The sequence below is a fragment of the Pinus tabuliformis genome, chromosome 1_2, assembly GCF_031772625.1.
Source record: "Pinus tabuliformis cultivar Carrire ecotype Pingquan chromosome 1_2, CPIR1, whole genome shotgun sequence".
Classification (NCBI taxonomy): domain Eukaryota; kingdom Viridiplantae; phylum Streptophyta; class Pinopsida; order Pinales; family Pinaceae; genus Pinus; species Pinus tabuliformis.
The window spans coordinates 657,749,478-657,767,590 of NC_142298.1; the positions used below are offsets into that span (position 1 = coordinate 657,749,478).

The 18,113-nt window shown below is 39.1% G+C and overlaps 1 protein-coding gene across 9 annotated transcripts in view; it reads left to right on the top strand.

Moving 5' to 3' along the window:
* LOC149207393 (metal transporter Nramp3-like) overlaps positions 1-18,113 on the top strand; it is a 405,254-nt gene that overhangs the window by 258,784 nt on the left and 128,357 nt on the right. For all 9 annotated transcript variants that reach the window (XR_016252622.1, XR_016252621.1, XR_016252620.1 and 6 more), the window contains one exon: positions 14,276-14,380. Coding sequence is in view for 6 of the 9 variants with exons in the window: in XM_089395710.1 (XP_089251836.1) it covers positions 14,276-14,380 (105 nt within the window). In the remaining 3 variants the exon portion in view is untranslated. The remainder of the gene's footprint in view (positions 1-14,275; positions 14,381-18,113) is intronic.

An 18,113-nucleotide genomic window follows, 5' to 3' on the forward strand; every position in this document is an offset into this window, starting at 1 on the left:
GATGTCTGCAATTTGCTCATTTGTGGAACAATGACGGAGATGGATTGTTTTGGCCTCAACATGATGTCGAATCAGATGATATTTAGTATTGATATGCTTTGTTCGATCATGGAACTTTGGGTTCTTGGCCAACTTTATTGCAGAGGTGTTATCAATCATGAGTGGAGTTGATTGTACTTGTTTTAGCTGCAAATCTTCAAGAATTTTCCTGAGCCACACAATTTCTTTCGTTGCTTCAGCGGCTGCCACGTATTCTGCTTCTGTTGTGGAATCTGCTGGAACTGATTGTTTGTGTGATCTCCAGGAGACAGCTCCTGATCCAAGACTCATAGCATATACTGAAGTAGATACCCCAGTTTCTCTGTCTCCATCGAAGTCTGAATCAGAGTATCCAATCAAGCTGAAGTCGTCCACCTGTGTATACTTGATTCCAAGGTCTTGAGTTCCCTTCAAGTACCTTAGAACTCTTTTTGCAGCAGACCAATGTCCCTCACAAGGCTTTTGCATGAACCTCGAGAGGATTCCAACAGTAAATGAAATGTCTGGTCTGGTAGTAGTGAGGTAGATGAGACTTCTTACAAGCGGTCTATACTTTGTTGCATCCTCAAATTCCTTTCCTTCAATAGATGTGAGCTTTAAGTTTTGTTCCATTGGAGTACAAAGAGGATTGCACTCTGTCATGCCAAATCTATTTAATAAATCTCCAATGTATTTCTTTTGAGAAAGAAATATGGCTTTTGGATGTTGGGTTACTTCAATGCCAAGATAGTAATGAACATAGCCCAAATCAGTCATTTCAAAACTTTTCCCCAATTCCTTCTTTATGGATGCAATGTAGCTTTCATTGTTCCCTGTCATTAAAAGATCATCTACATATACCACAAGATACACAACTGTTTTGCCAACTTTCTTGACAAATAAAGTTGCATCATCAAGATCAAAATGATTGAAGTTGAGTTTCAGAAGATGCTCAGTTAGTTTTTCATACCAGGCTTGCGGTGCTTGTTTGAGGCCATACAAGGACTTCACAAGTTTGCATACTTTATGTTCATGTCCTTTCACAGCAAATCCTTCAGGCTGGGACATAAAAACATTCTCTTTTAGATCTCCATTCAAGAATGCAGTTTTTACATCCATTTGATGGACTTTCCAACCGTTCTGAGCTGCTAGAGCAAAGAGTGTCCGGATGGTGGCCCATTTTGCTGTGGGTGCAAAAGTTTCCTCATAATCGACCTCTTCCTTCTGTGCAAAACCTTTTGCCACAAGCCTAGCTTTGTGCTTGTCAAGTGAGCCATCAGCTTTGTACTTGTTCTTGTAGACCCACTTGCAGCCAATTGGTTTGGTTCCAAATGGAGGATCAACCAGCTTCCAAGTGCCGTTCTTTATGAGGGCATCATATTCCTTTTGCATCGCTTCTTTCCATTCATCATGAGAAGCAGCGTCTTTGAAGGAAGTTGGTTCAAAATCTGTAGACAAGTTCAATTCACAATCATAAGTAACATCCATATCAATAGGTGAATTAGAGTCATCTACATCACCTCCATTTTGTTGGTTTGAGTTTCTGGTTCCTATTTTTCCAATTTCATCAGGATGAACACTTTCAAGTGTCTTTGTCAGCCACTTCGGGGGACCTTTCTGAGATGGTCCAGGCTGATCTGTTGATTGAGTTGGGACTGAATCAAGATTGAGTCTCCCAATTCTATCAATTACATCACTTAAAGCATTCATCCGTTGTTGGAGTTTCATGCAGGGGAGATTGTTCTTCAGAAGAAGATTTCACATGTTGATCTAGTATAGGAATTCCCCCTTCAAGATGTGGAATCTGATTATCAAACTCTTGAAATGATTTCGTTTTTGCGAATCTATCCAAGCGATCAAGTTGCCGCTCAACAACATTGTCAGATTTGGATGATTCAAGAAAAATTACATCTCTAGATAGAACAAACTTTTTGTTTACTTCATCATAGAGGCGGTATGCTTTGGAGGTGTTTGAATACCCCAGGAAGATACACTTATGACTTCTAGCACCAAGTTTGTTTCTATGTACCTTTGGTATCAAAGCATAATAGGTGGAACCAAAGATCCTGAGATGTTTTACCGAAGGAACATGTCCATACCACAATTAATAAGGAGTCTTGTTTCTTATAGCATTAGATGGACATCTATTCTTTATATATGCAGTACATAGAACAGCATCAGCCCAAAACATTATCTTTACATTTTTGAAGAAAAGCATGGATCGTACCATATTTAAGATTGTTCTATTCATTCTTTCAGCTACACCATTCTGTTGGGGATTATAAGGCACAGTTGTTTGATGTTTGATCCCATGTTGGCAAAGATAGTTTTCAAATTCATTTGATGTATATTCTTTTCCATTATCAGTGCGAATAGACCCAATATGAGATTGTGCATCATTTTCAATCCATTTATGAAAATTCTTGAATGTTTGAAAGGCATCAGATTTGTTCTTCAATAAATAAACCCAACACATTTTGGTGTAATCATCAATAAATGTCATGATATATTTATTTCCATTTGCAGAAGGAACAGGCATTGGACCACATAAATCTGAATGAATGAGTTTAAGCTTCCTATGTGCTCTTGAATGTGAATCATGAAAAGACTGTTTGCCATGCTTTCCTAGAATGCAAGCATCACATTGCTTATGTTTCCTAGGAATTGTAGGCAAACCAGCGACACCATTTTTCTTCAATAAGCGGAGACTGTCATAGTTTAAATGTCCAAATCTACCATGCCATAATAAACTTGATGGAAGTGTACCTTCTTCATGATGAGAAATATATGATAAATGTTGTGCATGAGTAGAGGTTCCTTGCAGTTTGAGAAGCCTTTCTTCTTCTATTCCCCTCATGACAAGTGAGTGGTCAGATGCTTTTCTTACCTCAAGCTTGCCATCAAACATATGAATGGAGTGACCTTGCTGGTGGATGCGAACCAAGGACAACAAGTTTCTCTTGAGCTGTGGGAGATATAGAACATGATCCAGAAGAAAGTCTGGAAGACCAGGCAGTTTAACCCTGATTGTGCCAAGCCATGATGGCTTGATTTTTGACTGATCTGCAAAGTATACTACTCCATCAACATTGTCAGTGAAATCTTCAAAAAAATCTTTTCTATGAGTCATATGACAGGTTGCTCCTGAATCAAGCAACCAATCATTTTTTGAAGAAGCAAGTGAGGCATTAAACAAATCTTCATTTACTCCAATGTTACATTGTGCCTCAATATAGTGAGCGGATTCAGGTGCTTTACCTTTGTTTGTATCATCAGTTTTACCTTTCTGCTGGTTTCTTTTCTGCTCAATTTTGTCCCATGGTAGCTTGCATGTAGAAGCATCATGTGATCCATTTTGTTTGCAACGAATGCAATGCAGATCTGCCTTTTCTCCTTGAGAATGTCTGCCTCCCCTGCCTCTGAAGTATCTTCCTCTTCCTCTTCGTCCACCTCTTCCTCTTGTAGAATCTTGAGCAGGATGCTTTTCTTTATGAGCAATGCACACAGTCTCTTTAGAAGATTCAGGGACTGTCTTCTTTCCAAAGGCTTTCTCTCTTTCAGCAAACTTTTTCACAAGAGAGTCAAAGGTTATATCTTTAAGATTTCCATTTTCTTGTAAAGACTCAAGATAATTGGAGTAAGTAGGATAGAGTGCCTTGAGAAAAGCAATAAGAGGGATATCCAGCTCAACCTTAGTGGATTTGATATCATGCATTATAGACTTTACTTCAGATGCAAGAGCAAGAGGATCATTATTTTTCAGTTCAAGAGTGAAGAGTTTAATCATGAGCTGAACAACTTCAAGTGCAGAATGTGAGTCATAGAGTTCTTTCAGCTTTTGTAAAGCTTCAAAGGCAGTTGAATATGATGAAATATGGCGACTTACTTCTTCATTTACAGATGCTGTGATTAATGCATAGGCTTTGCTGTTCTTGTTTTCCCAAATGACGAGCTCTTTGTCTGATGTAGGCTGCACTGGGTCATTGTCTGCTTCTCCGACACACACTCCTTTCCACAACTCATTGAAGATGAGGGTGTGTTTTATCATCCGGGACCATTCAGGATAGTTCTCCTTGCCAGTGAGAACTATTCCTACCATAGAGATGATTGAATGCATTCTGTAAAAAATACTTCTGCTGTAAAAAAAAACTTCTGCTGATAAAAAACTTCTGCTGATAAAAAAACTTCTGCTGATAAAAAAACTTCTGCTGATAAAAAAACTTCTACTGATGTACAGTGAAATTGTACTCAGATATATTAAAAAACAGAGGTATTATTTTGTCGTGGTATATGGGGGACAGCGTGAGAGCCAAACGCAAGAGCGTTAATAACATTCCAATACGACAACAACATTCCAATCGTTCAACGTTAATAACATTCATATACAACAATGTATATCAGCATTATATATGTATAGAACAATGTATTATGGAACAACGTATATAAGTATCAGTTCTGCAATGGCGCGGTGCCTCTTAATTTTGTTGCTTGCCGCTATTCTCTCCCGCTATGAACTTGTTCAGCCTGGCCAACAAGAGGTGGACAATCCTCTGGTTCTCCACGATGCTTTCGAGCAAAACCCCTCCGCCTACCGAGCGAGAAAAAGAATGAGATGATGAAGGACGTTCCCCTTGTGCGAGATATGAGAAATCGAAGCGGTGAAATGTTGTGACAGTGGGATATGAGAAACCGAAGCGGTGAGGGAGGAATCAAACACGCGACCTTCAAACAGAGTGATGAATCAAACAGTGTTATGGAGTGATGAATCAAACGGTTCACCGCAAGAGTGCACGGAGGTTCACCGCAACCTGGGAGGTGGTTTAATACAGGGCTTCGGCTACGCCTGCACTGCAATCTCCATCTCTATTTCTTCTACTAATAACTGCTCAGGAGCGCATACCAAAAATAAACAAATCTCCAATATTAACATAACAAATCAGCGCAAATTCAAATCTACGCTTCAGGTTCTGCTTAAAACTTTAATGGATATAATCGAGATGTTTTCCAATGGATGGTTTTGCAGAGAGCCAATGTCTGGAAAATTAACCCGAAAAGAAAACCACGGAACTCGTGAAATCGATTCATTGACGTAAACATTGGGGCAGTGGAAATGGCACAGAAGAGGAAACCGTTTCTCCAACGGGATGTACACAGAATAATCAATGGAGGAATAACGCTTTTTTTTGAAACGTTTATGACATGGCTCTGACTGTTCAGAGAGCGATTATTGTATTCAGAAGACAGGCAGGCGCAGGCTAGGGTTGAGACTCACAACGCATAGCAAAATGGAACTCACACACAACTAAATTATTGAACAATGACTGAGATTTCGCAGGCATATGACAGACATGTCAGCCTGCAGAACATGGGCAGAATATGAGCAGACTATGCAGGAGGGAGTTACAAAGAACAGAAGCTGGCTCTGATACCATGTCAGGCCAGGCAGTAACTCTCCAAAGGCAGTAAAACTGATTCGTCTATTATTTCATAGGTAGGTTATTGTTATATACATTAGGAGTGATTGTTCAGTTCATCTTCCGATGACTGTTTACATTCCTAATTTATTTATTTACAAATTCCCCCAATCATGAAGATTAGGTGTCAACACCAACTGTTGGAAACACTGAGAGGGGGGTGAATCAATATTTTCTTTCAATTATTATTGTTACTAGTTAGATTCTTCACAATTTAATCAGAGAAATGTATAAGAATAATTTTATTGAGTAAAAAAAGAATAAATACAATGTATGATAATTATTCCCAAGCACCAACTTGGTTTTTGATGACGCTCCGACCTCTAGGATTTTGACCCTATCTCATTCAAGGCACCTACCTTGTGTTTAGGAACACTAACTCCAAGGACACCAATCCTATTGTTTTTAATATAGAATGTACATAAAACTTACTTGAAATGCTTCACTGTTTTCACCTTTTAGCGTGACTGGAATTTCCACTGTTTTTACTTCATTGTACACTTGTCATCATGTCCTGATCTGAGAGATATGCCAACTGTTCCACTGTTCCACTGTTGTAAGCTTTCAACCAAGCCCTCCACGTGACAGTTTCGAAGTCTGATCTCCATAGGACTATAGCTCTGAGAATATATCACAGGTTTGGATTTTTCAACACAGGTCCGAGGTGAAAAACATCCACAGGTTTGTCCTCATGTCCTTCTTTGTTTTACTGCTGTAAGTCTGAGTTTTTCTTTTCACGCTGATTATAATTTGATTGACCCAGAAAAATGATATGCGTTTAACGTAATTTTTCCCACTTAAGTTCACGAGATGTGAACTTCACTTCACTTCGATTCACGAGATTGCCACCACGTCCGAGTTTTTTCGCTGATTGTAATTCGGTTGACCCAGAAAAAATGATATGACTTTACCGTAATTTTTTCCCACTTAAGTTCATGAGATGTGAACTTCGCTGTCTATACTATGTATCTCTTTGCCGAAAATCTGTGTAATCCGAATAAGCTTGTGCCATAATATGTATACGTAAAGCTATCCATGTCCGAGAAGTGGAGCCGACCAGTGACGGTTTTGAATTTGGAAAGCCGACAGAAACATGTTTAAGTTAATTTAAAAACATTATTGTGCTTATTAGCCAATTCTGAAAAAACTTCCTGTGCCACTTTCGCTGTTTATTTTTTGAGTGAATTATCACAAATGTGGTGACCATCGAGGAGTGAGTGTGTATTGTGAGTGGGGACCATCGTATGGGTTTGATGGGGCCATATGTGTGAAATGATTTGTCATATAAATATAGTGTATAACGGTCATGCCTCCCCCTTTTATTATTATTATTTATTCCTGTCTTTATGTTAATTTTAGGTATGTTCTATGCTTAGAGCAATTTATTTCAATTTTCACAGTTAGCTCCATATTTTTTCCAGATTAGCAATCACATCAACATTAAAGTAAATGACAGATAGAACATAAACATAAATCGTAGAAGACAAGACAAGACAAGAGGACACAAGATGTGGCGCTACCTAGGGACAAACCACAATGTGGGGAAACTTTTGATCAATTCTTCTTATATGTTCTTCAATAGTTCAGCACAGAGAGAGAGAGAGATAGTACGTTTACAACAGAAGTCAACACTTTGACTTATGTAGATAATGGCATAGATCATCTCTAAGAAGATGATACATGAGATCAGTTGAAGACATGCTACTTCAACTAATTCTCGAAGGTGACTCCTTCACCTATCATTGTGCTGCATTTCGTCATCATGCTGCACCTCACCGCGTTGCACCATGCTGCACCCATCATCACTATGCTGCATCTCATCATGCTTCATTAATCATGACTGTACCCATCACTGTATTGCATTATGTGCGATTGCTGCACCATGTTGCCATCCTGACCTATGTGTTGGCTGCACATTGCTTGCTTGTTGTCCCTTGCTTGCTTGTTGTCCTTAGCATGCTTGTTGTTGCATGCTAGTTGTCCCTTGCATGCTAGCTGTAACATTGCATGCTTGGTGTATTTGCTGCTAAGTACCATACAACTGTCCCAATGTTAGTTAGCTGTCCCTTGTATGTTGCTCTCCTTTGGAGACAGATGCTCTGGCTGTTTCGGCAGTTCCCGACAGTTTTGGCAATTCTGGTTGTTCCTAGCAGTTCTAGCAGTTCCAGTTGTTCCTGGCAGTTCCGGCAGTCTCGGCTTTTCCGGCAATTCTGGCTTTTCTGACAGTTCTGACATTTCTGGCTTTTCCAGCTTTTTTGGCTTTTCTGGCAGTTCTGACTTTTTCGGCATTTCTTGCTTTTCTGGCTTTTCCGGCACTTCCGTCTTTTTCGGTAGTTCTGACTTTTCTAGCTTTTTTGGCAGTTCTGGCTTTTCCGGCAATTTCGGCTTTTCCGGCAGTTCTGGTTTTTTGGCAGTTCTGGTTTTTCCGGCAGTTCCGGCTTGTCCGGCAGTTCCGGCTTTTCTGGTAGTTCTGGCTTTCGGCCTTCTGGATCAGGGCAACATTTTTCCTTAGGATCTCTCCTCCTACTAAAACCTAAAGACAAGTAGAGAGAGGAAGAGATCCCAAGTGTGTTGAAATGACTTGAAGGCCACCTCTATTTATACTAAAATGTTGAGCACATGTGGGGTTTATTTGGTTGCTGGCCAACCTTGACGAATTGTCTTATAATGCAAATAAATTCACAACTCCATGAATACTTATCGGAATCGGATGATCTTATTTATTCCTGTATTTATGGCATCTTCTATTGAACAAGAATCTTGTTCTATTTTTGTTGATGACGATGAAGATTTTATGATTAATGATATGTTAATGTAGCCAATATTGTCTTTAGCTCATGTTTTATTTTAGTTTTAGCACATATAGCCTCATGTATAAAGGCTGATTTTGGAACCTTCAATGTAAAGCCTCATCTATGAAGGAAAATTTTGGCTTTTTACATTATCTAATCATTAATATAGTCTTGATTTTCCTTCTAAAACATCATTTGTGTCTCATTCTTTCTTTTCTTACAAGATAATTTGTTATTAACGGCCGACATTTCTATTTTTTGGGTGTCAGGTTTTGAGCCATACCTATGTCAGAAACTTCTAGATGTTTTGTCATTTTGTGCAACTTAGCTTGACACAATTTTATATGGGTTTACTTTGGCCCACTAATTCCTATTAAATGTGACTTTGAAAAGTCAAAAGTGAAAACAAAAATCTAACTTTAAATGTGTGAAAGCATGCATGAATAAAACAAGGGATTCTAGGAATATGGAAAGATACCACGACCAATATTGCATTCGAAAATTGTTCATAGTTGGCAACAAAATTTATCTTGAAATAAGACCAAACAACTCAATTTCAAGTGGAAACGTTTCAAAACTCTCCCTAAGATATTATAGATCATCCACCATTCTGGAAAAGATAAATGAAGTCACCTACAATTATGACTAATACTCCCATATCCAAGCTAAAAGACTTCCCATTCTCCATATAAGTTTCCTAATGAATACATTGTCTAATTTCAACAATGTACTACCAAATATTGTACGAAAAGTGGAAAAAGAAGCATACAATGCCAAAAGTTCATTGATGAACAATGAAACATTAAAATTGAGAAATAAAAGAATAATGAATGTCATCAAACAAGTCCATTGAAGAGGCCTAATAGGAATCAACTGCTTTTGGAAACCACTATCTTGTAATGATTGAGTTGATACAAATGAATACTGATCCTTTAAAATTATGTTTGCTACTGTGCTCTGCCAAGGTTTAGCTATGGTATGGGGGATAGAGTGTTGAGTTCCAAGGATCTCTAGAGAAAACCCATAAATTTGAATGGATGAGACCTTTATATGTGTGTGTGATTGTGTATTTTATATTTTATATAAATTTTTCCCTTTTTTTTTTAACTTTTAATTTACTTTTGTGGCAGTGGTAAGGGACTCTTGATCCATAGTCAGTGGATTAGCAAGTTTGACCCAAGACTCATGTGCCAGACCTGACTTGGTGCTCAAATAAGCCAATTGAATGTTGGAAACTCAAACTTACCATTGATGAGTTTGACATTCAACCTTGTGAGTCAAACCCTTCACCCACGAGTACTCATAGGCGATTGGCTGGATCGAAAACTCCTTCAGTCGTGGAAAAACTCACTGGGCACATTTATAAATATATAGAATGCATTATTAAAAAAATATGTATTTTTCATATTTTTTGTACTTGCTGAGTTTTTCTCTAACTGGGTCAAACATGAATATTGCTTGGTGAAATTTTCTTCAATCTGAGTAGAGTAAATATATCCTGACCATCACTGGTTTGAGAATGTGTTCTAAGGACAAGTAAACTGATCTGTAACATAGCCAGTCCCATAGCTATGCCAAACCTTGTTTGTAACTGTGAGCCAACCCCTGCTTTTTTTTTTGGACCAATATCCTCACATTTAGGCAGTTTCTTCCACATGTAGCCATGGAGTTCAACATACATTGATGACAGAAATTATGCAAATTCTTAGACTAGTTCAGTAGTCCAGTCCTTTGATACTTGGAATATCAACTTAGGTCATTCAAGGAAACACATCCCTGGCTGTTAAAATTGGCAACTAGGGCCAAACTCCATGTGGGTCATCTTATTTATGACAGCTGATATTTTTCTTGGACTCCTCTCATTGATAGGTGTAGGATTGATCTAAAGATTATCTGATTCCGATAAGTATTCATGGAGTTATGAATTTATTTGTGTTATAAGACAATTCGTCAAGGTCGGCCAGCAACCAAATAAACCACACATGTGCTCAACGTTTTAGTATAAAAGGAGATGACTTGAGAGTCATTTGACACACACTTCACTCTTGATTCCTCTCCACTTGCTCTGGATTTTAGTGGCAAGAGAAATCTAGATGATGAAGCCCTAGATGCAGGAGTGAAGGAGGCCTACACGCTGCCCTCTACAAGCCCTAGACGCAGTCCTAGATGATCTACACAGTCCTAAGGAGGATGCCCTAACGTTGTCCTAACCTAGAGGACGCAGTCATGAAGAGATGCCCTATCCTCCACGCTGTCTCAAGGGTAACCTAGCCACAGTCAAGAAAAGGATATACGCTGCCCAGATAGATCCTAGCCGCAGAAAATTCATGGGTCTTTTGGAGGACCGAGCTGCTGTTAGGAGGGCCAAGGAGCTGGGCTAGAAGGCCGCAATACAAGGTCTACTTCAGCAAAGGAGAGGGGACGTTAAGGTCACCCTTGTGACTGTTTGAAGAGGCAGCAAGGTCTGTGTGAAGGGATGATTAAACTGCAGGCCTGTAAGTATTGTTTTGATGGTCAAAACAGCCCTATACATGGAGCTGTAGGTGTCTCCTCAAACAGCGAGGTCACTTACCTTGTAAAGAAAGGGAGGCCGCATAATTCAAGGTGAGTTATGGCATGATCGTTGGGTTGTTGTAGGTTACAGGAGGATGCCCTAACCAGTGACCGAACTCTGTCCATGAACAACAGTACAGAGGTATGTATGTTCTCCATTAATGACTTGTGTTGGGTCCATGATTTTGGATCAGTTTGGATGGGATGTGCTTGCAGCCTGTAGTAACCAAAGTGGGGGGGCAGACTTGGTGGTTAGATGCCCTAACAAGTGGCAGCATCTACAGTGATTTATTAGACACTTGGAGAATCTGTTAGCAGCCATGTGGAGGGGTTTCTTAGGTGTTGGATACTACCACATAGGAGCAGCAATGTCACTAACAATGGGACAGCAGTGTTAATGGTATGATGGCATGATGCAATGGGATAGCAGCAAGCATGGTGCTGCAAACTCATTAGGACTGCAGCAAGGTACAGCATGCCAAATAGGACAGCTAGGCAAGTGTGTTTAGTACAACATGCTAAATGGGACAGCTAGGCAATGGTGCTTGGTGCAGCAAGGCTATGATATTTGTTGGAGCATAGCAAATGGGACAGCAGTATGCCAAACTTGGAATGGCAATGTCACTAACAGTGGGAAAATAGCAATGGTGCATGGAACAACTATGGTAGCATGGTGCAACAATGGCACATGGGACAACAGTGGCAGCATAGGGTGCAGCAGTATAATGTGTGCGGCATGGTCATGAGGTCCAACATAGTGAAGATGGGTGCAGCACGGTAAGGTGCAGCGTGATGACGAGATGCAACACAATGATAGGTGGAGGAGTCACCTTGGAGAATCAGTTGAAGCAGCATGTCTTCAACTAAGTTCAGCCATCTCATGTATCATCTTCTTAGAGATGATCTATGCTCTTATTTAGATAAGTCAAATTGTTGACTTCTGAAGTAAATGTACTATCTCTCTCTCTGTTGAACTATTGAAGAACATATAAGAAGAATCGATCAAGGGTTCCCCACATTGGGGTTTGTCCTTGGCTAGCGCCACATCTTGTGTCCTCTTGTCTTGGCTTGTCTTCTGCGATCTATGTTTATGTTCTATCTGCAATTTACTTTAATGCTGTTGTGATTGCTAATCTAGAAATGATATTGAGCTAACTGTGAAAACTGAAATAAATTGCTCTAAACATAGAACATACCTAAAATTAACACTGCCATTGCAATAATATTGACCTTCAATTATGACGTATGCTTCCTATCTTGGGCATTGATTTAATGGATTCTATTTAGAGAATGAGTGCTCATGGACGGGAGCCTACTTTACAGTGTGCAATATGCACAATCTGTGTTGCATGGGTACCCGCACCCGGGGGTGGGGTTCTCGAACCCGTCCCGGGTTCCCGCACCCAAGTACCGGATTCGGGTACGGGTTCTTTCCAGACGAACCCAGAAGAACCGGGTTCTTCCATGAAGAACCGGGTTCTTCAAAAAAAAAAATTGGGTTCTTTTCCTTTAACGGGTTCTTGGGTTCTTCGGGTGCTTGGGTTCTTGGGTTCTTCGGGTTCTTCGGGTTGGGTTCTTTGGGTTCTTCGGGTTCTTTGGGTTCTTCATAAAAAAAACTATATTAAAAATTTAATTTTCAAATATTTTTTTTTTTATTGAAATTTAAAAAATAACTTATAACAAAGGTAAAACTTATAACAAAACCTAAAAAACCCTAAATCAATTCATGTAAATCAATTTGGAATGAAACACTCTTCCACGGTCCTTACCATCAAAACCTATGTTGCACGGGTACCCGCACCCGGTTTTTAAAGTTTTTTACAAGTCTTGTTTTTTAAGAATTCTTGTAAATCAATTTGGAATGAAACATTCATTCCCGAGCCAAATAACCATCAAATTATACACTGTAAATGCACACATACAGGTTCAGACATTTTCGGTCAAATAGAAAGTAGGATTGAGACCAGCCATAAGCTGTAATCAGCTGACGCTGTTAAATGGCAAAGGGCTATTTTGGACAATGGCTAAATTAAGTATCAAAATCTGCCAATTTCTCACAGTATTCTGATAACATCATGTTAAGATTAAAACTAGGAAAATATGCCTAAATCATATATGGTCTCTATAGACTTGTACACCAAGTAATCTCTAAAAACTGCGAAGATGTTTTATGTTTAGATAATTAATATTCAGGTAGAGCTTTGCACTCAAAGACAAACTATCCCTCAAGCCATCAGATGGCTGCTGTGCATTTTATTGGGAAACAAAGACTGGTAAGCGTGTTTTGTGGAAGGGTAAGGCTGCCACTGTTTTTGGGATTGCTTTACCACAGAGCACACCATGCATGGGGCAGGTGGATGATTAGACATCAAGAAAATTCTAGACCACTATCAGGTTGAGAAGAATCTCCTATGAAAAAAATTGTGTTTTTATATGGGAGAGACTAAACATTCAAAGCAAAGTTACAAGCTCAAGCTCCAGCCAGAATGAGCAATTTCAATAAGGAGAGAAGCTGTCCTAAAATTAGAGCAGGGGGCATAAATGCTAACACTCCTTGGCTGTGTAGGAGGAAGGGTCTGTACGACCACAGCCTGATTCATTGATAGGCATCCTTGCAAATGAACCTAAGCTGCATATTTATTTTAAAGCCTGTGTGTGACAAAATCTGTCCCAAGTTTCACCAAAATAGCTGAGTCTAGCATTTATCCTAGTATGTATTTTGAATTTTCAGTTTTAGTAGTAGCCTTGAGCTCTCTCACATAGCTGTCATAGTGTCATGGTTACACGGAAAAGATTCAAAAGAACAGTTTTTTGGTGATAAATTTTGAAATTTCAATGTCAATGTTGAATGTTCAATGATGTGCATGTTTAAAGGATTATCATTAAAGTTTTCTTGTTTAAAGTTGAAAAAATATACAAATTCAAATTTCATATATATTATTAATTATAAATTTATAATTATTAAAATTTAATATTATTATATTACCCGACGAACCCATGCACCCTGTTTCCAAAAATGCCGTCCCCGTCCCCGCACCCACGTTCACTGGCAACATATTGCACAATGTTATGAGCACATTTCTTTTCAATTATATCAGGGAATGCTTATAATTGAATTTGTTCAGACTCCTCATTATGGAGAAAAAAACATATGCAAATTGATATCACCAACATGATGATTTTAATAAATGTTTTTCTATAGCTTGTGTTTATGGATCGTTTTTATGTTGCACTGTGCAGTCTCTCAATAACAACTAAACAATAAATGACACTAGGTAATCCTAGTCTATATTGGCTAGTTTTGTGACTAATTAGATTCTGTTTACATCTCTTACTGATTACTCTGTTTTGCCTCTTACTATTCAAGCACCCAGCAATTTAGTGTTCTAAAACTCTTGACTATGGCCTTGCCTTTGGTTGTAAATGTTGTTTTGGCAGCATGTTCTTGGGAAATGGAGTTCAACACTGTTTGGCATTGCTCTGCTAGCTTCTGGTCAAAGTTCGACAATAACAGGGACCTATGCTGGACAGTATGTGATGCAGGTACAGTGCATTTATCATTTCTATGTCTCTGAGGTAGGGACTTTTCATTTTGATATAAAATAAATTTTCTTCTAATGAAAATAGAACCTACCTATGTATATAATTTTTTTGACATGCTTTTCTGAATTATTCTCTGTAATTAAAAGAAATTGTAGAACATCTAATATGCTGAAATTATCTCAGTGAAGTACGTTTATGTGTGACATATAGACTAGTGTCGAAATCATATAACCCATCAAAATGTGCTGAGTATATATTTATTTTCTGTGTAGTTAGCTTATTGCACCATCAATATCACCTTATCTATTATCATGTTTTTCTTCGTATGGCCATTGTATTTTCTGATATATTTATCGATTAATATTTGCATTCTAACATTTTGTTGGAGTATAATGCTCCAATAGTATATTTATTCTAATGTAAAAGTAACATTTATATTAATGATTATGAAAATGAAGATTATATAATATTAGATATTGTAGTTACGTTGTAGCGGTAGCATAACTACCTAGCAAATGAGGCGATCAATGCCATTGTATCAATTGATTTCATTGTATTAGTGACATATTTTACATGTCCATTTTTATCATGTTTTCAAGCTTTCTTGTGTGTTTAACTGTTTAACATGGTATATGTTGTCACTCAGATTGTACATGCACCGTGACAACGGGTCAGGGCAAGGGCTGTCACTCTGATCCCTGCCCACTCCGTTCTCATTGTCTCCCAACAACAGGATATGTGGGGTAGTCCCTATGGAAATGTTAAGGTGGAAGGCAAGTTGGCAACCAACAAGTCCAGGAGACACGATTGAGTGGCCTAACTATTTGGTTAAATTTAGCAAGACTCAAAGATTAGATTAGCTTCATATATGAGACCAATGCCTTATGGAGTCAAAATTCTAGCCCCTTGATGCCTCCTACTAGCTCATTCTGCCATTTCTCTGCCAGTTGAGCCAACCATGTGGTCCTTCACCCAACGATATTGATCATATGTTTGAAGGTGGGCCTTCCGAATCTAAAGGTATTAGATAATGTAGTTAAGTTGTAGCGGTAGCATAACTACCTAGCAAATGAGGCGATCAATGCCATTGTAGCAATTGATTTCATTGTATTAGTGACATATTTTACATGTTCATTTTTATCATGTTTTCAAGCTTTCTTGTGTGTTTAACTGTTTAACATGGTATATGTTGTCACTCAGATTGTACATGCACCACGACAACGGGTCAGGGTAGGGGCTATCACTCTGATCCCTGCACACTCCGTTCTCGTTGTCTCCCAACAACAGGATATGTGGGGTAGTCCCTATGGAAATGTGAAGGTGGAAGGCAAGTTGGCAACCAACAAGTCCAAGAGACACGATTGAGTGGCCTAACTATTTGGTTAAATTTAGCAAGACTCAAAGATTAGATTAGCTTCATATATGAGACCAATGCCTTATGGAGTCAAAATTCTAGCCCCTTGATGCCTCCTACTAGCTCGTTCTACCATTTCTCTGCCACCTGAGCCAACCATGTGGTCCTTCACCCAGCTATATTGATCATATGTTTGAAGGTGGGCCTCCCGAATTTAAAGGTATGTCTTGTCATTTGGTATTTGAGTATCGGGTTTACTTATCATGGATTCTTCTAGGTATGGACTGATGGGAGGATTTGGCAGAAAGAGTGGCCTTAGTTTATTATGCACCACTTTGTGGGTGATGTCCCCAAGAGAAATTTTTCTCCATGATGAACTTCAATCGACAGCCAACAGCTCCTTGATGCCTCCTACTAGCTCGTTGTGCCATTTGTTTGCCACCTAAGTCAGCAGTGTGGTCCCTCACTCGCCTGTATTGATCGTATGTTTGAAGGTGGGTCTCCTAAATTTAAAGGTATGTCTTGTCATTTGTTAATTGAGTATTGGGTTTACTTATCATGGATACTTCTAGGTATGGATTGATGGGAGGATTTTGCAGAAAGAGTGGGCTTAGTTTGTGATCTTGTCCCCTTGATCTCTTTTGGTTGTTACCCTTGGATCTTAGTCTCGTGGGATCTCCTTTATTGACCATTTGGTTCTAGGGTGGTACTACTTGGGAAACCCCGACTTTGGGTGCGTGGTCCTGCTCCTTTACCCACACATATTACTCCCTTTCCACTCACTATACCCCCATTCATCTTTTCTCCCACCTGGATCTACATTTCCATTTTGGGTCCACATAGGGCCAACCTCCCTATCGCCTTGCCCCTACCTTGGGCCAGGCCTAGAATGATGCCCCAGAGGTTGAAGCAATTAAAGGAAAAGGTGAAAAGCATAATTAGCCACATTTAACAGGAAATTGTACCACAAAATGCAAAAGATGGCCGGGAAAAAAAATCGGCATGTGGGCAAAAGCCAATGTATGAGCTCCACTCCAATCCATGGCCATCACCCTGGGTTCCATAGACCCTAGATGAGCCTCCTTTATCATTCAAGAACCCATGATTGTCCCAACGCATGGAGGGCAATGAACTGCCCTACCTAAAAGGGGGTAATCACTGCTATATATTACATATCATGCTCTTGTCCTTTGAGCACCGAGTAGTTAATTAAAGAAATTCATAAAAGGTAAAAGGCATATAAATAAGGGTGGAAAAATTGAGGTCAGGACACCTCATGTACCATGATTTCTCCCTCCTACCGATTATATACCTAGGTGTGGGCTTCCCCTTATCTAGATACCCTTATGCCCCACTATGTGGCCTAGGATTGGCCCTCTCATTCCCTTTTTATTCCACTTATTTGTCACTTACCACCCCATTAGAGAGATGTGCCTTGGACATACTATCCCCTTTAAGGGCTGAAACCACCTAATAAGGTACTTGGCTAACCCCCTTTGGAGCTTGGAGATACTAACACATGCCAAAGTCCACTACGGAAAGACATGCCATTATGAAATGGACACTTTATTATCCATGATTTGTAAGCTCATTTACCCGATTATTTTAATCACTGGTTGTACGAGAAGCCTAGGGGATGCATTGGATCTTATGCAGGATTACAGGTGGTTTCCATTTGGGTTTGGTATTCCTATATGGGATCCTAACCCCAGAGGTCTACATTGGCACATGTAGGGTGTGAATAGAGAGCCATGGGCCTCCATAGCAGTAGACAACACTCCGCGGATATTCATGGATACTCAGAGACTACTAGCGATCCACTTTTGGGATGATGGTGATATGATTGGTCAGTGTTGATAATATCGGTATCGGGAAAATATCGGCGAGGGTCCGGAAAATATCTTATCGGCAATATCGGCGAAAATATCGGCAAATATCGGCAAGCATAAAAAATGCATAATATATTCATTTTTTTTTCAGATTTCTAAACATATAAAGCAATAACAACATGAACTAAACACATTGGCACATAAATATGAAGAAGGCATTGATATATATGATGTCAAATAGAAATGATACATCAAACTTCAAAGGCGATACCAAATCCTGCTGATCCCTGATAATTGTCCAATCAAGGACTCAAACAAAATAACATCACATATCCTACTGATCCCTGATAGTGATAAATTGATAATTGTCCAATCAAGGACTCAAACAAAATAACATCACATATCCTGCTGATCCCTGATAGTGATAATTGTCCAATCAAGGACTCAAACAAAACAACATCACATATATAAAACTTTAAAAGTATTTCATCATCATGAGTTATAAACTTATATGTAGCAAAAGTTGCAAAACAAATAAAACTAGCAGCTA